At 44.0% G+C, this 24,067-nt stretch overlaps 1 protein-coding gene across 5 annotated transcripts in view; it reads right to left on the reverse strand.

Annotated features, from left to right (window-relative positions):
* Positions 1–23,391, reverse strand: part of NECAB1 (N-terminal EF-hand calcium binding protein 1) — a 70,605-nt gene extending 47,214 nt beyond the window's left edge. For 2 of the 5 annotated variants that reach the window (XM_075415882.1, XM_075415883.1), the window contains exons 1-3: positions 23,282–23,391; positions 18,190–18,214; positions 5,426–5,534 (exon numbers count right to left, since the gene is read on the reverse strand). In XM_075415882.1, coding sequence (XP_075271997.1) covers positions 5,426–5,534; positions 18,190–18,214; positions 23,282–23,323 — 176 coding nt within the window. In that variant the 5' untranslated portion in view covers positions 23,324–23,391. Of the gene's footprint in view, positions 1–5,425; positions 5,535–18,189; positions 18,215–20,571; positions 20,679–23,281 lie in introns of those variants that run through there. The other 3 variants (XM_075415884.1, XM_075415886.1, XM_075415885.1) reach the window with 3 other exon arrangements.
* Between the last annotated feature and the right edge of the window lie 676 nt (positions 23,392–24,067).

Raw genomic sequence — 24,067 nt, forward strand, 5'->3', positions numbered from 1 at the left:
TGAAGTGCAAAGACTCATGCACACAGACAGTGAGGTTTCGTTTGCTTGTAGAGCTAAATGATTTAATGCAGGCGGAAAAAACCCAAAGTCTGCTCTTGTGACAAGCAGGGTAGGACATCCTGAGACATTCCAAGCAATGATCTAGAGGATCATGACATGCTTCCCTAGCCATCTGTCCTAGGCATTTAAGTGTAGTGTACATCACTGCATAATCTCAATGCTTACAAAATATGTCTGGAGTAGGGAACAACAGTCTTCATTTTGTAAATAGTGAAGTGGAGAGAAGATAAATTATTTGCTTAGAATTTGACAGAGTCTCTATTTTGCCTGGATGAGAGAGAAAAAATAATCTGTGCAAGTCTCCCACTTGAAACACAACTGAGTAGAATGTCTCACCCTCCCCTACTAAACACCACCCAGAAAATACCTGGGAATTAAAGGCACAAACCATGATTTTAATTTCATTTCATTTCATTCTCTTTGGTAATTTGCAAGTGAAAACATTACAAAATAGGTGGTTTGGAGATTGAGTGATATGTACATGATTCTCCTAATGCTTGCATTACAAAACTTCCCAAGGTTCCATAAATATTTTACTGCTTTTCTTAGCCTGCTGGTTAATTTGAGACATTTTACATAATCTGCCCTTTTCAGCAAATGCCAGGGAGTAAAGTTTTTCTTCCTTATTATATTTGTTTCACATGATTTTTGCAGGAAAGCTATACTAACAAGGAATTTATATTATACTGTCCAAGCTCTCTCTCCTGGCTATATCCATCTGATATTTGGCATGCTCAATTTTGCTGCGTGCCTGATGACAAGGTTGAGAAACACTTTCAAAGGTGCAGGGGGAAAGGCATTAAAATGTATTATTTGCCTCTGTTAAACAGAAAGATCAAGTGGTGTAGAATGCTTTTCATCTGCAAAGTCAGGCACTAAGCCTTTTATCAGTTAAAGGTGCCAAGAGAAAACATATCCAAAAAGCTTCTTGTTGCTGTTTAAGCTTTAAGCATGTTTTCTTACTGTCTATAGCTAGGTTCTACTCGATAACAAATGCTAACCAGTCAAAAGAAAGCATCCTTTCTTCTGGTTGGAAAAGGTAATTTAGTAGTCTCCCACCTGTTTAATTCCCTGAAACAGATGAAAATATGATCCTTCACAGTATGTATTCTCTGTGACTTTTGTGCTCTACTTTTTGCCAGGCTTTTCCTGGACAGTGAGAATGATCTGTCTCTCAGATGGCTGCTGTGCCAGCTGCATGACCTGTTCTCACCTAATAACTGTAGCATTTGACAAAGTTGCTTCTATTCTTCAGGTATGCCTGTCTCCCAGGAAGAAAAATGTAATATTATTCTCGCTTTTTCTACATATTCTTCAGATCTAGATATTGTCTGGTAAAGAGAAAAAGCCCTACAAATATTAATAATTAAAAAAAAAATCACAGATAAAATATTTTACAAATAAGAAAAAAAAGCTTTACAAATAAAAATAAAGAAAAAATAGATGTAGAACATCTATTTTTTTTATGAGTTATATTATATAGTCATTGAGAATATTTGCCCTTATCAGGATGCTCCCTGACAAATACAGACAAATGGAATCACAATAAAATAAAATCAGTCTCATGCACACATGTAGTAACATGAGGAAGTCCAAAGATGAATGTATGAGTCTTTGACTCTGAAATGACTCTGGGTTAAAAATTTGCATGAAGGCGCTAAATCTGCTAAGCAAATTGCCATTGTGTTCCAAGAAGCATGTGATTCTTTCTGCTAGGGTTAGGTAGACTGCATGCATTCTATTTGTTCAAGATCATACTTGTTTCTCAGTCTTTATCACTGGGTTTAAGAAACTTAAGGAAATTAAAATGTTACACTTATTTCTCCTGTACACAGTGCCTATTTATTTAGGAGTATTTCTGTAACCTGCTGCTTTGAATTTATAGTATGTAAGTACGTTTGACAGATATGAGAAATTAAGGAAATAATGACTTTTCTTTTCTTATGATGAGAGCTTAACTGTTTATATTACTGCTTCTTCTGTGCTGTCTGATAAGGAGAATGATACATCAGGGAAACCTGTTCCTCTGCCTTTGTTGCATCATAGTACCGAGAGTCTTCAACACAGGATGGTTTACTGGATGCTTTAGAATGGCCTTCGGATTAGGAGTCCAATTCCATACTTCCATTTTGTGCTGGTTTAAATCTAAGGTTTCTGGGGAGGTTATGTCTGATTTACAGAAGCATAAGTGAGAACACAGGTAAAAAACAAACCCACAGACCCATTTAGGGATTTACTCCTAGGGGATATATTCCTATGTTTATATCAATTAGGCGCCTGTGCAGAGAAGAGATCTAAAAGAGGACTCCTCACTGCAGGCATTTAACACCTTTATATAGTCACACTGACAATACTGATCAGGAAAAGTACTTCATACACCTTTATAAAAAAGCTAACAAGCTCTTAAGACAGCAAAGAAATGTGGTTCTGCATATAGACTGTATATTTAAATGGCTTGAAATAAGCAACAGTTTGAACAGTTCATAACAATTAATTATTGATTTCTTACAAAAACATTTGTATATTGGCTAATGAAAGCCTAGAAACTTTTTTAAAATTTTGATGTTTATCATCCTGGACGATGTTCATAAATGATCATAAACAGAGATACATGTTCCCTAGCATACACTTGTACAATATTGATCAGATTTCAGACTTCAGTTGATCTCTTTCTTAGCACTTTCTGGAAAAGGTGAAGTGATTTACTAATTCCACCTAGATTGGAAGGAGGCAAAATTTGCAAGGAGAGGGAATACATTAATTAGACTAGCTCAAAATGGTGGAAAAAATGGACAAGCTTCCAAGCACACAAGGCTTACAGTGAGGCCCTTCAGAAGAATGAGCTTTGAGATCTTTCCTGAAAAAGCCCTCAGCTGGACTTCCAGGCCTTCTGCTGCAAAGGTAGTTGTCATGTCAATGGCTAGCATCACACCTGGTCATTGACAGGCCTTCAGGTGATGGACCCGGGCTTGGGTCGGTGTTTGGGTCTGATGATACACAACTATAATGAGAACTGGGTGTTTATAAAGGAGGAGTGGCAGAAGCTGAGGAAGAGGGGAACAAGGAGGGGTGCGATGCTGTGACACAGACATCCAAAGGAGAAAAAGCCATAGGACAGTCACTGTCAAGAAGAACCGGCCAAGGGGAAAGGCCTGTCTGCAGCTACCTGGGATAATGGGTAGGTCCTAAATTATGAAGGAGATGGCCAAATTCATGTGTCTGAGGAACAAGGCTACTAATATCTTACTGTGAGTTAGTGTCTGGATGTTTATGAAGTAGATGAAACACAAAATAACAGTGTGTTGCTTTTCTTCCCTGTGGGAGGTAGAAAACCCCAGAGACACAACAGAGTTTGGCATTGGATGAGATAAGATCCTGTTACACTGCTCCCACCTGGGAGCAACGCTGTGATAGTGTCTTAATACTTGTTGCTCCAAGTATGCTCGGCTGTATGCAGCCGAGAAAAGCAACTGACTTACTGTGTACTTGCTCCTTGTAAACAGAATCACAATCCACGCCATGATTGCTACACGATGTCTTCATAACCTCTTAGCAAAAGCAATAAATGACCTCTCCTCAGGACTTTCTCTACCCCAGGAATAGCCCAATTTAAAAATTGCTAGCTTGGTAACATCCTCCTAACTAACAGTAAGCAGGAGACCTGCTGTGAATAACTGCTGATGGTCAGAAAGCAAATAAAAATGAAATTCATTCTTTTCTTCAGTCATAGAATCACAGGATGCCTCAGGTTGGAAGGGACCTCTGAAGGTCATCTGATCCACCCCCCTCTGCTCAAGCAGGGCTGCCTACATCCAGTTGACCAGGACCATGTCCAGATGGCTTTTCAATATTTCCAATGATGGAGACTCCACGATCTCTCTGGTCTACCTATGCCAGTGCTTGGTCACCCTCACGGTAAAAAAGTGTTTCCTGATGTTCAGAGGGAGCCTCCTGTGTTTCATTTTGTGCCTATGGACTCTGGTCCTGTCACTGGGCACCACTGGAAAAAGCCTGGCTCCCCACCTTCTTTGCACCCTCCCTTCACGTATTTATATACATTGATGAGGTCCTCCCTGAGCCTTCTCTTCTCCAGGCTAAACAGTCCCATTTCTCTCAGCCTTTCCTCATAGGAGAGATGCTCCAGTTGCTTCATTATCTTTGTGACCCATTGTTGGACTCTCTCCAGCATGTCCGTGTCTCTCTTGCACTGAGGAGCCCAGAACTGGACACTACGCCAGGTGTGGCCTCACAAGTGCTAAGGAGAGGGGAAGGATCACCTCCCTTGACCTGCTGGCAATAAGTCTAATACAGCCCAGAATACCATTTGCCTTTTTTGCAGCCAGGGTACACTGCTGGCTCACACTCAACTTGGTGTCCACCAGGACCCCCATGTCCCTTTCTGCCAAGCTGCTTTCCAGCTGGGTGGCGCCCAGTATGTATCAGTTGTTCTTCCCCAGGTGCAGGACTTTGCACTTCTTGTTGAAATACATGAAGTTCCTGTCAGCTTATTTCACCAGATGAGTCTGGATAGCAGCATGACTTTCTGGCATATCAGACCCTTCTCCCAGTTTTCTGTCATCAGTAAACTCCCTGAGGGTACATGGTGCCCCACAGTCCAGGTCTTCAATTAAGGTGTTAAGCAGGACTGGATGCAGTATTGACCCCTGGGACACAACATTAGTTACTGGCCTCCAACTAGACTTCGTGGCACTGATCCCTACCCTCTGGACCTGGCCATTCATCCAGTTTTCAACCCACTTTGATCACTGTAGATAAGGAAAATTTAGCATAAGAGAGCATGCAATGGCACAAGTTTAGCTCTGTTGAAAGCAACAGTAAGGATCTTCACACCCTCAACTTGTGGCGTTGTTAAGCCAAACAGTAATGGGTATGTCCAAACAGCTTAAGTGACAACACCACCACAACTACCATGCCAGCACCAGACTGGATGGCTTTTTCTGCTCTTTACTGTGATTGCTTCATTTATTTTTTTCCTTCTAAACACTGTTCAAAGTATTAGTCTCAGGTAGTGAATCAGTGAAGAGGAGTCAAGAATCGAGGAACTCGTATTTAAGCCTCAAGCAAGACACAGACCCTTTTTCTTACTGTCATGGGTGGGGAACACAGAAGGCATCCATTTTCCAACTTGTTTTCTCAGTACCTAAATTGCATTTATTGGAACATGCAGGTATTTCTACAAGGTTTAGAAACACTTCGCTTGTACAGTTTAGAGCCATTTCACACAGCCTAGCTTCACTGAAGCATCTTTCTTCTTAGACTTGTTTTCTAAAATCAACCTTATGTCCTTTTTTGCCATTCTCAGGTACAGAGAGTACAACACCAATTGTAAGAAGGGGACACTTACTCAGTATTGTGTGTATCGATCGTGTGAAAAAGTTCATGCAGTTCTTCTTCACTCAGAACTCCATCAGCAAAGTAAGCTTTGAATTCATCAAAGGACAGTTTTCCATCATCTGAAACAATGAAGAAATTGAAAGTGCGTTAGTTTCATTTGTGATTTTGCTTGTGTACTTCAGGGAGTAGAAGAGGAAATTATTAAAAAATTCTAGCACTTCAGATTAAGTGTAGAAAGTTTACATATTCGATCAAGACACATAAAGAACATGATGTTAAATGCATCAGCTGTTGTATCAGAGTTCTCAATTTTATAGAATCATAGAATAGTTTGGGTTGGAAGGGACCTTTAAAGGTCATCTAGTCCAACCCCCCTGCAATGAGTGGGGACATCTTCAACCAGATCAGGTTGCTCAGAGCCCCGTCCAACCTGACCTTGAATGTTTCCAGGGATGGGGCATCTACCACCTCTCTGGGCAACCCGTGCCAGTGTTTCACCACCACCATCATAAAAAGTTATTTCCTGATATCTAGTCTAAATCTACCTTCTTTTAGTTTAAAACCATTACTCCTTGTCCTATCACAACAGGCCCTGATAAAAAGTTTATCCCCATCTTTCTTATAAGCTCCCTTTAAATACTGAAAGGCCTATGTCTCTGATGAAGATATTAAACAGTACTGGTCCCAATATTGACCCCTGAGGGACACCACTTGTCACTGATCTCCATCTCCATAGAGGCATTGACCACTGCCCTCTGCAGCCATCAGACCAATTCCTCATGCACTGAACAACACACCCATCAAACCCATATCTCTCCAATTTAGAGAGAAGGATGTTGTTGGGGACCATGTCAAAGACCTGACAGAAGATGACATCTTTAGCTCTTCCCTTGTCCACTGATGTAGTCACTCCATTACAGAAGGCCACGAGGTTGGTCAGGCAGGACTTGCCCTTCGTGAAGCCACACTGGCTGTCTTGAATCACCTCCCTGTCCTCCATGTGCCTGAGCATAGCTTCTAGGAGGATCTGTTCCATGTTTGCCTGATAACTCTGTTATTCTTCCTCCTTCTCATCTTTCAAGCAAAGATAATTGATTTGGTAAGTCTCTGCTGACAAACACATCAATACAATACTGTCTTTGCCCTGATCCCATTCACTGAGGCTTCACCCTGTCGTGCCCCACGCTTCCCCTACTTGCTCTCTGCCTGTGTCTTTACCTCTGCATGGAATATCAGTGACCTCCTAAGACTGAGGGGGACAGAGAAAACCCAGGGAAACACAAAAGCAAACATTTGTTGAAGGAAAATATTAGTTCAATGAAAATCTCTTCAGCTATCTAGATCTATCTAGATCTATTTATTTCCCTTTTCTTTTCCTCTTTCTTTGCTCTGCTCCCTGTCTCTCAGATGGGAGACTTAGACTCAAGTGCACAATTCAATAGCATCAGGGATCTGACCCTGGCTCTTCTCTCTAGCAAAGGACACTAATCAATACACTGCACTGATTTACAGCATTTTGATTCTCTCTTTCTTCATAAAATACATCTTTCTCAAAAAGCTCTGTTCTTGCTGTGAAATTAACAAAATAGATAAAAGAAAGTCTGATTTTCATGAAATAGGAAGCTAGGTTCGTGTCCTCTTCTGCTGGAAAGAATATCAGCTCATTTTCTTCATCAGCATAAAAAAGAAATTTCTATTTGCTAGCATGTAATTCGTCTGGAGATTACACTAAAATCTAGAAATGAGAAAACTGCTTTGGACGTATATCTGAGGTCAGTCAAAGTCCTCAGATGGATTTTCAGATTGAGTTTGGATTGGCATGTAATAATCAGTGAAGCCTGACTATGAAGAATTTTACTTTCCTCTAAGTATCTGCTGTGCTTATTTGTTTAAGACAGAACCAATCACCACCACATGATTGCTGATCATCATCAATAACATGGTTATGCAGTTGGGAAGTGCCTACAGGACTAATTGGACTTGAGGGAGGGGCAGTACGGTATGATAACATTTAGAAGAATAGTAATGGGTTATACATTAATTCAGGAGGAGTAAGTCCTTATTACAATCTCTACTGCATTATTTAGTGGAGTCTGTTTCATCTGTTTCTGAATTTAGCTTTAATTATAGCAAGCCATTGACTACATGAGGCAAAATCCTTGCGCTGAGATGCACTAAGTAGAGATTAATTCATGTCGTATTTTCAGGATGTTACCACTTCAGACTGAAGCTCTACCCTCCTTTTGTCAGGTCAAACTCTGCACAGTCATCTATGCTTTCTAAAGGGTATTCCAATAAATACTACAGCATTTCATCAAAGAATAGGTCACATTTTTATCTCACCTCATCTACATGCCTGAAAATCCCAGAGAAGGTGCTATACTGCAGACTTTCCATGCTTTTCTTTTTTGGGGGGCTTTTTTTTTGGATAAGGGTGGTCAGAAATTGATAAAATGTACCATAATTTGACATGGATAAAATGTAGCACAATGTGAACAGCCTGTCCCACCCACAGGGTGGCCATGGCTGCACTGACAGAAATAGCAGACTTAGGCTATTGTCTGTTTTTGAAAGTAGGATTCCGAAATGCAAGCAACATAAGACTATTAACTCTGGCCTCTAAGTATATCACAAGGACTATTTAAACAACATATGACAGTCAGCGCAACTGATCTGTTCCTGTGTGTATGATTCAAGGCTGAGAAGATGGAAACAATTAAAACTGTAAGATGATTCTGTTTGCTGAAATCACAGAATCACAGAATCAAGAATGTTTGGGGTTGGAAGGGACCTCTGTGGGTCATCTAGTCCAACCCCCCTGCCAAAGCAGGGTCACCTACAGCAGGCTGCACAGGACCTTGTCCAGGCGGGTCTTGAATATCTCCAGAGAAGGAAACTCCACAGCCTCCCTGGGCAGCCTGTTCCAGTGCTGCATCACCCTCAGAGTGAAGATGTTCTTCCTCATGTTCAGCTGGAACTTCCTGTGCTTCATTTTGTGCCCATTGTCCCTTGTCCTGTCACTGGGCACCACTGAAAAGAGTTTGGCCCCATCCTCCTGACACCCACCCTTGAGATATTTATAGGCATTTAGAAGGTCGTCTCGCAGCCAGGCTGCACAAGCCCAGTTCCCTCAGCCTTTCCTCATAGGACAGATGATCCAGTCCCCTCACCATCCTCGTAGACCTCCGCTGGACTCTCTCCAGGAGCTCCTCATCTTTCTTGAAGTCGGGAGCCCAGAACTGGACAGAGTACTCCAGATGGGGCCTCACTAGGGCAGTGTAGAGGGGAAGAAGAACCTCCCTTGGCCTACTGGCCACACTCCTCCTAATGCACCCCAGGATCCCATGAATGAACTAGAGCCTGGATGGGGCTTTGAAAAACACCGTATAGAAGGTGATGCAAGAAAGCAACCAATGCTTGTCAGCAGGATTTTTAAAAAGTGAAAGAAAGAAGTTTGTAAATGGAAAGCTGACCCTGCAGAAGTCCATGAGATTTTATCAGGGATCCTTCAACAACCGCTGACATTTGCTTCTGTCCTGAAGAACAAGTGTCCTCTTTTCTTTGCTGTACACTCATGACTTCAGAAGAAATACGTGGGTCAGGATGAGGCAAATCCATAACTCCATTATAATAGTTACGTCAATTTGCTCCTCATTGACTAGTGTATCTGAGTGAGTTTTAAATGCAAGACTGATAATCAGCTAACAAAAGCCAAAGAAAAATGTACCACCTTTTGCTTCTACTTAGAAGCTGGAATGGTTAAACGGTGGTTAAGTAATAATTTATCAGAACTGATTGATCCTTTGCATGAAGCATAGAGAATATTTTCAGAGCCTAACACTTCATAACTCTGTTTTGGGTAGCACTAAATTTAAGCTCATGTGACTCTTTCTCTTCCTTCAGTAACATACTCATAGGGCACTAAACAACTGTGGAGGATAAGGCTAAGATATCCTAAGCACCAGACAAATCTACAACATATTGTGGCCTAATTTTATAGTGGTGAAGAAACAATTATAAAGGCAGTATTCGAAGCCTGTAACTACATGCTGTACTACAGCATACAGATTTGAAGAGTAGAACGGAGGAGTTTCCTCACTGTTTTACTTGCTCTTATTTCATAATTTCTTTGACTTGAATATATGTCTTTGAATATGTAATCTTCAAGAGGTTTCAAAATTGGACAAATTGAATGCCTGCTTCAACAAAAACATTTTGAAATGTTTAATGTGAAAAGACAGATTGTAGCTGGAGATAATCATCATTATGATCAAAATAAAATGTCAGGATCTACAAGAGCTAAAAACCAAGATGGCATAATACTGTGTTGAAGGTAGGCAATTTTCTTTGACAGAACTGCCATGATTACCTAATTTGGAATCTAAATACATCTGCCATTTGGCATTGGTTACAGAGAAGGAATATCAAATATTGAGTGCGTTGAAATGAGCTTCTTTTCACAGCTATGCTTCCTTTGGCTCATATAGATACAATCGATTGTTTAATCAAACTGCCTCTGTAGCTTTAGCCTTTGCTGGGAAGGGTGATTTGCATGCAAGTTACACACATACTCAAGAAACTAGTGATTTTTGGCAACTTTTCTGAGATAAACATATTATGAGTTTACTCACAGAACAGTCTGGGTATGACACAAAACCTGAAACATCTGTCTGTTTATCTCTCTTCTTCAGGATCATTGGCTTTACATCAATCCAGAAAATCAATGATCTGCCAACAGTCAGATTGGGCACTTTAGCTATTTGCTTCAAATTTTATCATCCAAGAGCAGACATTGCATTTTGTTTCATTGCTGTTTATTCTCAGTAACATTTTGAATGTTATTGACAGTGACTGACACATCACTGAGCTTGTTGCTGGCAAAACCCGAGGAGATTTGAACCTATTTGGTTACTTACAGACTTCATACTGTTACGTTTACTGAAAAAAAGCTCCAGTTCTCCAAGGCAGTTCTTTGATTTTGTATGAGTGTAACTGCTTTGCTAGTGCAGCTTGGGACTTAGCCGCTGGTGGCCCAGGCCACCCCTGCGCTTCCTCAGATGAAGGTCGGACCCAACCCCTAACAAGCGCTCCTTGTGCTGTTTAATTGAAGACACATTTGCCTAGTCAGGTTTTTTTTCCAAGTGTCACGGATGGCTTTTATTTTAAAGACTGCATTAGGTATCCTCAGCACTGCCTCCCTGGGGCACACCTCGCTGCCCTCAGAGCACCCAGATAGATGCTGTCTGGTTCAAAGCAGCTGAGTGGAAACCTCTATTATAGGTGCTTCAATCTTTGCCGCTGGCAAAGCAACAGGGGATGGATGATTCATGAAAAATAAACTTCTCTGAAACCATGCATCCCTCAGACAAATCAACCTGCAGCAGCGTTTGCCTTGGCAATGTTGTCTCAAAGAAGCTGTTTTGCAAGCCTTGCTTGTTTTTGTGTATCTTCTCTGACGTCTTTCAAAAGCAGGGTTTCTTCAAAAACAGGCACAGTTGCTTGGCCTCCTTGGAGCCAGAACACTCCCGACTGGCAGACAAAAATATAAACAATAAAATGAATCTCCTCATGTAGCACTTACAAGTTTTGAAATATATTTACACGGTGCTTTAGAAGAGCCTTCCTTCAGGTTACAATTGCATTCTTACGTTTATTTCAGTAAAATCCTCCTCTCTACTGAATAGATGTTTTTGTGTGTAAAATAGGTCCAAGTGATATCCCCCAGCCAGCCTGCTTCAGAAACGCTAGTGATCTCCAGGACACATTTTGAATAGCTTATGACTTCAGTAGACAACAGCATATCTGATGAAGGAAAGCCACAGACATGCTCTCTTTTGAGCTGAAAGATGACCTCAGTGAGTGAAAAGATATCAAGCAAATAATGAACAAGGGCACGTATTTATTTGGAGTCTCTTTGCTTGAAAATAATGTCAAATGGTGAGTCTGCAGCCAATGACGCAAGTTACAGCGAAATAAAGGAGCAGGATGTCTCGCAGAGATACCAGCAAATGATGGAGGGCAGCAAAACAGCTTTCACTCCCACTTATTTTGGCACTCCCACCTATTTTTGTCTTCTTGTTAGGACTGTGAGCCTTTCCTAGGAGTTAAACATGCCTGTGAGCTCCACAGAGCACCACCAAAGCAGTTTTCCATAGCAGGAGCCACATCAGATGGAGCTCATATGCTTGAATGGCAGCCCTAGGGCTTATGGCAATTGGAAAAGCCCCATGGAAAAGCTTGTGACAATTGGAGGGAAAAACCCACTGGGCTAAATCTCATCCTGGGGTTCACCTTGGCAGGATGGGATTTGGAAAGCAGAGCCCACAGCACTGTCCCAGCCCAACCAGGTGGTCCCCAGCCTGGGTCCAGCCTAGCAATGTGCACACTGCCAGGGCTGGCGGGTTATTTAGGGTCTGGGGCTCTAAGAGCACAGTCCTCTGCACTTGTAGGACAAATTAGCAAAGGAAAAAGAGACAACAAGTGAAACCAATAAACAGAAAAATCCCCTGTGGCAGAAAGTATTTATTCCCCAGGAAGGTACAACAGGGACTCGGAAAGGACAGTGCTCAAAATGAAGCAGTCACTTCTACTATGCGAAAGGCAAGGGCCAAAACCACAGCTCCATCCAGGCCCTCACGGTTCTCAATGGGAGCTGACATCCTAAATCCCTTGCGGGAGCTGTGGCAGCCCTTTATGACTTTTTGAAATCTGGCTGCCTCTGAAGAACTTAAAGCCTTAGCGTGCCTCACTCAGGCCACAGTTCCCTGCATGGATGAAGCAAACACAGTGGGAAGGCAGCGAAAATGTGGGGCCTCCTCCCAGCTCACCCACTCCTGGGGACCTGCTGTGTTACTTGCCTTTTGGGAAGGAACTGATAGTCCATACTTGCTGTAAAAGGTTTGGTTCAGACCACTTGAGAGCTAAAAGATATTGCCCTATACGCAGAGAAAATAAGGTGGTGGGGGGACACATGACAACAGACACGGATGGACTGAACCAAATGCAAAAGCTGAAAAAAAAAAGATTTACTGGCATACAGGACATAGGCTGGAATCAGACCAAGGAAGAGTTGCCAACATAATAAACTGCAGCATCCCAAAGAGTATGCTGATAGCATCTACTAGGTCCCAGGCATAAGGGGCTGCATAAGAAAAAGCACAGACATAGTCTGCAACTTCAAAGATTCTGGGCAAATGCACTATACTTGCATTGACTCTGATCTGTGTTGAGTGTTGATATAACCAGAAATAATGATTTTGAGCCATTATTTCAGCTGTTATGCTGGAAAAGCTTAGCACATGTAACCAAGTGGTCCCAAGGGGACAGGGAGAGGGTTTAGGTTTAAAAGTAGGCATTTCACCTTTATAGAAATCGTGTTTGGAATCTGGAGTGCAGAGTCCAGCCCTGCAGCACCTGAAGGACCCAGGGAGGTGGGATGCAGAATCTCACTCCAGCCAGAGCCTGGACTCTGAAAAAGGAGCCAGGGTGGCATCTGCAGTAGATCCCGATGGTCAGGAAGCAAACAGCAGCATGGTGAGAGCCCCTGGAGGCTGTGCTGCAAGGGTTTTGCCTTACTAATCCATTTTACAGTACTGCTTAAATAATTTGGGAGCTCAAATCAGTGATGCTGCAGTTCAGAGAATTTCTGTGCTCTGGCTCCCATTCAGAATATACGTTCTGTACAGCCGTCTAGTAAATGTGCAACTCAAGTGTGGCCACTACTTGTCCCTCAGACCCGGCCCTTCTGGGTGTCATGGTGCGTAGAGCTTCCCCAAGGGACTGCTGCACGTAGCTTTTTTCTCAAGAAAGGGCACACAAGAGATGAGATGAGTCACCCTGTCATGCGGTGACACATCTGGCCAGTCCATGTGCACGGAGCAGAGAGCCCACGCACTGCTGCAGCTGCCACCGAGCAGCGCTGCTGGGCGCAGTCTATGGGCTAGCGGAAGACCTCAGGAGTTGTCAGGATGTTGTGGCCCCACATCAGGAGATACTGGCCTAGGAAAAAATGCTGAAACCAGAAACTTGGCATGCCTTGCTTTAGTGTAACTCTAAAATTTTCCTTGAAAACAAGTTTAATCCCCTAAGTGGTAATCTTCAGAGAGCCTCCAGGCCAACTCTGACGGTTTGTTTCTGGGTGACTCAAGAGATCCCTTCTGTAAGGTACTTCCCTTGCCTCCTGCGGGCGTATTCACTCCATCCTCTGGGTTGGCATAAGTTGTTAAAAATACTTAAATGGGGTCTATGGGAAAGATGGGGAAAATCTTTTTAGCAAGGCCTGTTGTGACAGGACAAGGAGTAATGGTTTTAAACTAAGGGAAGGTAGATTCAAACTGGAGATAATGGGAAATTTTTCACAATGAGGGTGGTGAAACACTGGAACGGGTTGCCCAGAGAGGTAGTGGAGGCCCCATCCCTGGAAACATTCAAGGTCAGGTTGGACAGGGCTCTGAGCAACCTGGTCTAGCTGAAGTTGTCCCTGCTTATTGCAGGGGGGTTGGACCTAGATGATCTTTGAAGGTCCCTTCCAACCCAAAGTATTCTATGATTCTATGAAATTAGCACTCTGGGCTAGAAGCTAGAGCCACTGAGAAGTCACCTGATTATTATCTTTTTTATTCTCCATTTTTACAGTCAGACTGTTTGTGATTGGATTTCTGCAACACAGACTATATTTGAATTTCCATTCCTGTGGCAACAGGAGGGAATTATAGCATGAGGCTATACTAATGGTGCATATGTCAAAGCTGCATGGTCAGGAGAGATCCCTGGGTGACCTTTACCAACAACTGATATTGTTTCCCTTGATTGCAAATCACTGCAAGGCTAACGGGGTGCCCCACATCCCTCTTAGCGTACCAGAAGATAAGAGAAACACCTTGTGCAAACAAGCACATATAGGTGTTGCAGTCACACACGTGGGGGGCAACCACTGTCGCTTGTGAGATGAGGGAGGTAAAAAATGTTCTTGATTAGGAAAGACTTCATTTGGCAGTTCCAGGTTCCCATCTTTCTTTACTCCCTCCCTTGCAAGTTAGGGACAAGATTTTACTTTCTGAGAGGAATTTAATGAGTTTGATTTTATTTTAAATAGCAAAAGGAATGAAATAAATTAAGAACTTTCCTTTTAGCTGGAACTTTTCCAAATTAGTTCTGTGTGATATACAAATAGCTTCCTTTGAATGCACAGAGTTTTGTAAAGAAAACCTGACCAAAATTTCATTTTGACACGCAAACCTGAAACTTCTCCTTTCCAAAAAGGTCAATGTGCAACATCTCACCTTTATGAAATTGCTTTTTTTCCCTCAGGGTTTTCTGTTGCTTTTCCCAATATTATGAACCATATGCTTCATAGAAATGCGATATTCCTTCCTTATGTCTTGTTCTTCCTCTCAGAAGATCACATGACCTTTCCCATTACAGAGGAGTGTGGATCTGCTCCACACAGAGCAGAGCTGCTCAGCCATAAAATAAGAAGTATAGATAGAGTTTATGAAGCTGATCCTCTTGTGGGAGCTGTGCACAGCTGATATTTCCAGAAATGGGAGGGTAACAGAATTATATATGTACCTGGGCTGGCAAAGAAAGAAGCCACTACCCCAAAAGAAAAAACACCTGCACGGCTTCTTTCAAATAGGGGGATGACTGTTTGATAAAGGAGTTTCTCAGTTAAACCCAGCCGTCATAAATCATTGTAGTATTTTTGAGTAACAGCAATTCAGCAGGATTTCTTGGCTCTTTTGAACTCTTATTTTATATTGTTTTTGCAAGAATAGTTGTCTTTCGTGTTGTGGAAGGCTAAGCTGAAGTCCCACAGTCTCTAAATTCATAGTAAGAACTCTGTCTCCTACAATACAACTATTTATCAGCTTGATCCACGTTTTTGGATGTATTTTTTTCTTGCTGTCAAGCAAGTATCTAGTAAGGTTTTTGATGATAAATTTTTTTGGGGTATTTTAATCTCACAGAGAGAATGAATACAGCAGCTCTGAAAGAGTCCTATTAAGTGTGTGGGAGAACTTTACAGGGCCGTGTCATGGACAGTGACATAGCATTTGTTACTGTAAGCCAATACTTGGTTTCCCATAGCACAGAAGGGTGACACTGAAAGTGGAAGTATTGTAGTCATTAACAAAAGCTAATAATCTGTGCTGACAACAGTGTAAGCACGTTAGGTAAGTGTTCACATATCCAATAACCTTTCTGAGAAGGTACTTAACCTCCCAGCCTTAAAACAAATCTCCTCCCTATTAGAGTGGCACAAGCCTGTGCAGTGCTGGATTAGCACAGTGGAAGTCCCGTGGGCAACTGATGGTTGAGCAAACACAATTGAGCACGTTAGAGCTGAAACCATTTCAAGTTCATGCACTTAAATTAATAGAAGTAGACTGACTGAACTTAGCCACTTTTCTCCCAATAACATGTTGTAAAGCATCCGTACATAGACACGAATGTCAATGAGCAAAGTCTCTGGGGCTGAAGTGGTTCGTATTGTTCTGGAACAAGAAGTTTGTCTCTGATCGTGCAAGCTGTTTCCCCTATTTTAACAGCAATATGCAAGTACTAAACTGTAGGGTGACCCTAATGAGGACTGGAAGTCTTCCTGAGCACCGAAGTGCTGTGATCCACCAGGGCTGGGACAGAGCATGAGTTCACAGCCCAGGGCAGGGACAAGAAGGCTTAGGGGCTTTTTTTGACTCCAGGGGGATGACGACCACTGCTCTGCACCCTGCAGTCCGATTCTCATCAGTCTTCAGGGTAGACACATAAACTTCTGTTCCAAACACCACGAGGAGACCTGCGGGGGATGCCAGCAGAGCTTGGCTGTGGTTGGCACGTAGCAAAGCTGGAAAGGCACTACTGAAGTGGAAGGTCCTTCTCCTCCCCATCCCAGCCCTCACCTTGGGATTCAACATGCACCATCACTGCTCTTGCAAGCCACTGGCAAGCTGGCTGAGGGAGACAACAGAAACGCTGCTAAAAACTGTCACAGTGATGGATTTTGTAGCTCATGAGCTCTCCGAAGTGCCTGCCGTGGTCTCGTGGGAAGTGCTAGTTGCTGCACACGAGCTGGGGGAGGAATAGCAACCAGAGATGGGATGTGGGGGTGGGATTGCCCTCTCAGCAACAGTAAACGGTTATTCAACAGGCTCAGCTATACCATCAAACCGTACGGTAGCCCCTCACCGTCCAACGGTTCTTCCCTGAAGGAACTTCTTCCCTATTCTCTCTGATTTTCTCAATGGTATCCATCTGCCTTCAGATATCTGAGGGTATGCTTTATTGAACCTGCACAATACCTGTTTTCTCAGGATTGAGTAGGAATTGCTTATCAGGGTTAAACCTGAGCTGTGGGTTTGACACTATTGAATGCTTTCAGGAAAAGACTGAAGTCTGGCCCATGCTTCTGCAAGAAGTCACATTTCCCTTCCCAAACTTTGCTATTACAGTGCTAAATAATTGCAAGCTTGTGTTTCCTTCTTGTCCTGTAAGAACTGGTTATCTGAGTTAAGTACAAATACTGTTATGGTAACTGTAGAGCTACAGAAGCTTCTCTTCTGGAGAAGAGAAGGCTCTGGGGAGACCTTATTGGGGCCTTCCAGTCCATAAAGGGGGCTTATAAGAAAGATGGGGACAAATTTTTTAGTAGGGCCTGTTGCGATAGGACAAGGGGTAATGGTTTTAAACTAAAAAAGGGTGGATTCAGACTGGAGATAATGGAGAAATTTTTTACAATGAAGGTGGTGAAACACTGGCACAGGTTGCCCAGAGAGGTGGTAGATGTCCCATCCCTGGAAACATGCAAGGTCAGGTTGGATGAGGCTCCGAGCAACCTGATCTAGTTGAAGGTGTCCCTGCTCACTGCAGGGGGATTTGACTGGAGGACCTTTAAAGGTTCCTTCCAACCCAAACTATTCTGTGATTAAGGTCTTCATAGCCTCAAACATACTGAATCTCACAATCTGTGACACAGGGACGTGGTAGTGGCTTCAACTGTCTGCTGGGGTATGTGGCACAAAAATGACGGTGTAACTTGTCCAAAATCGTGCAGCAATTCTGAGGTGAGAAAAGGACTTAAAGTCAGATTCAAGACCGTGACTGTGTATACCAGCAAAAAACCCCAGTGGTTACACTTGTGGTCCTTACAGCAAGGACCTTCCTCTGCTGCGGCCAAAATGGGAGTATCTGTGAAGCGTTACAGTGCTATGCTCCAACTTACTGAATTTAATAAGGGGAAAAATATATGTGGAAGCAAAAGCAGTCAGTAGCGTGAGGGCAAAACTTTCAATTAGGAACATAATAAAAAACTAACGACTTTTGTGTTATAAATGTGTGAGTTGAATTCAAGGCTTTATTCTGCCTACTGACATGCTGAACAAATACATAACTGCAAAATGGAGGAAACAAGTCTGCTGCATATAGCCTATGGTGTTTTTAAAAACTAGTAAGATGGAGTTACTAACAAGTATTTCAAACCTTTTTGTGAACACAATGTCACTAAGAAAACACCCACATGTACCCAAAGTGCAAATCAAGTTGTGATTGGCACACGCATGCCAAGTTGTGAAAGCATAAGATCTGCTCTTAAAGAAGCCATAGGGAGGATGAGTGCACAACAAAACACATTTCATTGAACCTGTTGAAAACACAGAATGACATGAGGGATGGCTGGTTTTCCTGTTAGGATGTTTAAGGCATGACTTAAAATGTTGAATCAACGATGCATTTTTTTTTCCAAAGGGTGGAAGGGGGAAGACATGTGACCAGTCTTACCATTCTTGTCTGCTCTTCTTAGTATCTACACAAAAAGAGAGAGAGAACAGAATCACTTTTTTTTTGTATGGGTTAATAGCACACAATGTTCTATTTAGTGGGCATTTAATATATATGTATATATACATCATGCTTTCACAAGGCTGCATAAAATTGAAAAGCTTTTAGTGTGTCTCCATCCTTCACTCAGAGTATTGCTTTCTTTAACTATCCTGTGCTATGTGCATAGAAAACCAAGACCATAATAAAAACCAGCTTTATTTTCTAGTTTGTGCATGGCTTATAAGCATGACGTTCAGGCACAAAACTGGATACCGTGTGGCTACCATGCCACTGGATTTCAGGTTCAGAGAAGTAGTTTAAAGAAGCAGAGCAAGGATGATAAGCTGGGATACGCGCTGAGCATCTGCCATTGTGAGAAAGACTCAGGGTGTGCGTGGGCAGAGGAAGCAAAGGGCTAAGTCAGGAGAGGAGCCAGGTGGCATGAAGGGATCAGACTGGGTGTGGGCGGCAGTGAGATCAGATGTGTGGGATCAAATTTGAGGATTGCTTTGATAGTGAGTAGAAACTAGATACAGAAGAAAGAGGAGAGGGAAAGCATAGAGGTTTATAAGCTGGGAAGGCAAGGGCAGCACGAGGGTGCATGCTGTAGATCCTTCCCTGCAATACTTCTGCCACGAAACCTGTACGTGACCCCAGCTTACCCTCATGGTGTGCAGGTCTGCCTTTTCTACCCACTGGAAGTGGCACCTGCTGGAGAAGCTATTTAAATACATAGGTGAGAGCCTGTAACTCCTTGTGCAAAGGCTGAGAAGATGACCCCAAGAGTGCATCCCGCGAGGAGCAGTGGCAGAGCCCTCCAGCCCAGCCTTGCCATGGGTGGGGCAGCACCAGCCCACCCGGGGCTGTACGGGGGTGCACTGGCCCTCTCTTACTGCCAGGGACACACCAGCGTGCCTGCCTGTCCCCACTGGAGCCCCACTGCAGGTACCACTGCATTAGTCCACGCTTTGGAGAAAGGATCAGGGACAGGGAGGGGAAGCGACAGAGCGTGTCTCCTCCGGTTTCTTTGCTCCCAGCTCTCCAGATGATGTGGTTTTGTTGTGGCATGGGTCATCACGTGACACTTCAGATATGTGCAGTTGCCATCTGTATCCACCCTGCTACATGCCCAGATGCAGTCACAGAATCACAGAATCATAGAATCATAGGTTGGAAAAGGACTCTAAGATCATCGAGTCCAACCATCCACCCAACAACACCATATCTACTAAACCATATCCTGAAGTGCCACATCTACACATTTTTTAAACACCTCTAGGGATGGTGACTCCCCTACCTCCTTGGGCAGCCTGTTCCAATGCCTGACCACTCTTTCAGTGAAGGAATTTTTCCTAATATCCAATCTAAACCTCCCCTGACGCAACTTGAGGCCATTGCCTCTCGTCCTGTCGCTAGTTATTTGGGAGAAAAGACCAACACCTGCCTCACTACAACCTCCTTTCAGGTAGTTGCAGAGAGCAATAAGGTCCCCCCTCAGCCTCCTCTTCTCCAGACTAGTTCCCATCACTGCTTCAGCCTGAACCACAACTGGGAGTCCTCAGGCAGTGTTATAACAAGTTTAGGCAAGGGAAGAAAGGAAATCTTCCAAATATAGTTTCTATCACTCCTACGAGCGTCAGTAAAGGAAAGAGTTTTTCAAAATGGGCACATACATTTTTGAAAGTTGACAGCAATGGAAACGTTCTTTGGTTTGATAAACTGCTAGTAGTATTTAAACAGCTTCCCCAGCACATGCCATAACAGCTCTGCTCTTAGAGGTGAAACCAAATGAGAATCCTGAGTATCCAGGTGCCAAGCTCTGTCGGAGCATCTTTGTGATTGTATTCTGTAGGGTAAGGTTGGCGGGGAACAATTCTGTTGACAACAGAATTGTGCCCCGCATCCAGGACTTCACAGATGATCTCTAAGCTGAACTTTGCATTGGACCAAGTTTACAGCACATAAAGTATGAAATTTAGTAAGATGACATCTTCCCTCCCTATATATCCAAATAAATCACATATGGCAACTCAGTAATCAGTATGAGGACTGGACTGTTTAGAGGTTTTAAATTTTTACTTTTAAACTGGAAAGTTTATCCTAAAGAGAACTAAGGACTAAATGCAGAGCAAAGGGAAGAAGATTAAAAGCATCATGAAAATAAAATAAAACTCATTCTAAAACCTTTAACAGGTAAAATATGGTCCTAGATTCCTGGCAGGTTTGGCTGGATTTTTCTGGGAACTATTGTTGGTCTTTCCCGTATCTCATTGGCAAGCAGCCTTGTTTACTTTGTGTTCTGCCTGAAGGAAAAGTCAGCCTGCTTGTCAGGGTACCCACCTCCATGCTGCCTGTAGGACCTGGTGCTGCCCTGGGGTTGGTAGCTATATGTTAGCAGATGGCAAAGCCAGCGTGTCGAAAGGTTTTGCAGATTTTCAGCTGGAAGTGGAGAGATATGTGAAATCTGGGGAGTGTGGAGAAACACGATGCTGTGAGACCTAGTGGCTTTCTTCTGCCCAGTTACACCTGACAAAAGGGGACAGAACAGTGGGTGCCCCCAAGCAGATGCATTCCAAAGGGGCTACCGCCGAAACCCCACTCCTCACCTCGCAGCTGCCCGGGCTGAGCGGTCCGCTGCGGGCACCTGAGCGAGCAGGTCTGGCGGGAAAGAGCACGTCGTGCTTCAGCAAGGTCATAAAGATGCCCAGTGTGGACCCAGGAAGTACTAACTGATGACCAATGACTTGTGCCACGAGCAGCAAGGGCCCATGCAGAGCCCCAGGGGTGTTCCAGCCACGCCAGGTGACACAACCCACACCTTGTGCAAGACTTCTGTGCTCAGGCTGGGCTTACGGATGTGCAGGACTGCGACAGCTGGAGCAGCGGAGTCAAGGTAAAAGTTTCTGCAGAAGTAATGTTTCCTATTTTAAAATTAATTTTGATTAATTAATTTGATATATTCCTTGATTTATTTTTTATTAATTAATTTAGTTAATAGAAAACCAATATTTTTTATTAATTAATTAATTTTAATTAATTAAGATCCCCCAACCCTTAAGGAAATGTCAAAATCGTTTGGACACTTGATAGGGACCTTAACACAAAACCAGGGAGAAGGTTGCATTAGAAATCAGGTCTCCCTCTCTTTAGGTCTCTGCCTGTCCACCAGCAGGACCAGGACTTCAGCGCCTGCCCTTTCTCTGCAGCCTTACAGCCCGTCTCTTGCTGCCTGGTCTAACTTACAGCTAAGTGTTTTTACGGGTGGAGGCACTTCACTGAGGGGTAATCACGGAGCTGCACACCCCCAAATGTCTATGACATGAGTGTACTCTCACAGGAGGAAGAACCCCCAGGGTCCAGTCCCTGCTTTGAAGCAGGCAGAATCAGGTGTGAATTTAACATTTTCCTCCTGATGTAAGAGCAGGAGTATGGCAGCAGCCCCCCTCCCTCCTCTTCCCCAGTTTTGTGTAAGGCATCTGCTTTTCTGTAGATATGAACCTGACACCAGTTTAAGAAATTACTGAAAATTAAACAAATAATTTTCATTTGAATGAATTTTTTTACTTTGGGTGAAATCAAAGGTTTTCAGTTTATCACATATTCTCACCATGTGCAGTTTCCTAACCCACTGTGCTGAGTTAAATTGGGGACTTGGCTCTATTTAATGTTTTTAACTCTTTCCTGGCTGCTTATGTTTCTTTTCTCTTTGTGATGAATGCCTGTAATTCTCCTGTTTCTCTTACTAGAGGTATTTATAAGACAAAAAAAGCTGCATTTTCATTATACACTTGAATGGAAACAATAAAAGGCAATGAAGAGTCTAATCTAAGTGATTTCTCATGGAGGCTAGAGAAATCAGGAGAGGAGCAGATGGGGGCTGCTTTAAATAATTTGGGGAAAAGGCTGGGAAGGTTCATGTGGCCACATTAGAGAAAACATCTAGATGAAGGGTCCTTTAATACAGAACATGTCATTTCCAGCTGATATTGTGGACTAACCCCAGTATAAGCGTTGGTCTGAAGTAGATCAGAGGTGGTAGCAGAGTTGGTCTGAAGATTTGTAAGTCTCATCAAGGACAGGGGATACTTTGGAGATGTTTGTGTGGGAGTTTGCCTTTTATCCAGGACTTGCCTTGGACCAAAGCAATGCTCTGTGCTGGGCAGCTTTAGACAAGAAACTTTACAACTGCATCTTGTGAGATGCTGAGCCCTTGGTGATGGTCTAGCACAGCACCTGAGGGGTGGGATGGCTGGGTGCACAGGAGGGCACCTCGCTGGGCTCCCCCTCAAGGGGCTGAGGGGCTCGGGGTTGCACCTCAAATCCAGCAGGGTCTAATGGGATGGGAGGGAGCCTGCACAGTTTGAGAAAAAACTTTTGCTGGGTAAGAAACTCCTCAGTGAAAAGCCCGGAAAAAAAATTAAAATGATAAAAATCTGAGCAATGTATTCTGCAAAGCAACAGTGTTTTCACGCAGCACCTCTCCTAACCACCCCCAAGAGCTAACCTGTTCTCACACATGCATGCCATCAGAAGCAAACTCATTCCCCTCATTAAGATTTTAAATGTTAAAAACATTTGGAAAAAAAAGGAAAGGGAAAGGGGAAGGGAAAGGGAAAGGGGAAAGTAAAAGGGAAAAGGGAAAAGGGAAAGGGAAAGGGAAAGGGAAAGGGAAAGGGAAAGGGAAAAGGAAAGGGAAATGTGAAGGGAAAAGGGAAGGGGATGGGAAAAGGGAAGGGGAAAGGAAAAGGGAAAAGGGAAGGGAAAGGGAAAAAGAAAGACCCATAGCCTCGCCGGGCTTCACCCCAGGGAGGGAATCACAGCTCCAGGAGGAAAAAAAAAAAAAAAAAAAAAAAAGAAGAATCAAAAAAAAAAAAAAGACAAAAAAAAAGAAAAAGAAAAGGGGGAAATAGAAAAAAGACAGGAAAAAAAGGCAAAACAGAAATAACACACACATACACACACACCCCCCCCCCCCCCCCCCCCGCTTGCAGTTGGTGCCCGTGCGGGAGGGAGGGAGCGAGGGGCTGAGGCCGGGGCCCCGCGTACTCACGTCGCGGAAGATGCGCAGTCCCGCTCCGCGCCCCGCCGCCATCCGCCCGCCGCCGCCGCCGACCCTGCCCGCAGCGGCGGCCCCGGGCTGGCTGCGCTGCTTCGCCCGCCCCGCCTCGCCCGTCGCTGGGAAACCACCCCGGAGGAGCCCGGAGGAGGGGCCGCCGCCGCCTCTCGCACCCCCGGGGGGACGGCGGAGAGCTCGTCCCGCCGCGCTCTGCAGTCGCCTGCTGCCGCCTCTAACGCCTGTGGGCGGCCACACTCAGCTTTCCCTCCCAGAAAGCAGCCTGCTTCTTGCAGCCTGTCTTTGCCGGGTCGAGTTTTTGGCTTCTCTCATCATTTCGGCTGCTTTCCCCTTCCACATGAAGGAAGAAATTCTTTACAATGAGGGTGGTGAAACACTGGAACGAGTTGCCCAGAGAGGCAGTGGAGGCCCCATCCCTGGAAACATTCACGACCAGGTTGGACAGGGCTCTGAGCAACCTGATCTAGTTAGTGGTGCCCCTGCTCGCTGAGGGGGGGTTGGACTAGATGACCTCTAGGGGTCCCTTCTGACCCCAAACTTTCTATGATTCTATGATTCTATGATTCTATGTGGTCCTTTCGGGGTGTGGGGGGGGGTCGCTTCGTGAACCACGAGACCCCAGACCGAACGTGCTCCAAAGTCTCAGCTGTGTGGCGAGGTGACGGGGCGTGACTGCGCTTCGACGTGGCTGGTGCAGCCGCCGCGAGAATCTGCGCTCCGCAAAAGCGCTCGGCCTCCAGAGCGAGGTGCGGGAGTGGAACG

Source organism: Opisthocomus hoazin, chromosome 3, assembly GCF_030867145.1.
Source record: "Opisthocomus hoazin isolate bOpiHoa1 chromosome 3, bOpiHoa1.hap1, whole genome shotgun sequence".
Taxonomy (NCBI): Eukaryota; Metazoa; Chordata; class Aves; order Opisthocomiformes; family Opisthocomidae; genus Opisthocomus; species Opisthocomus hoazin.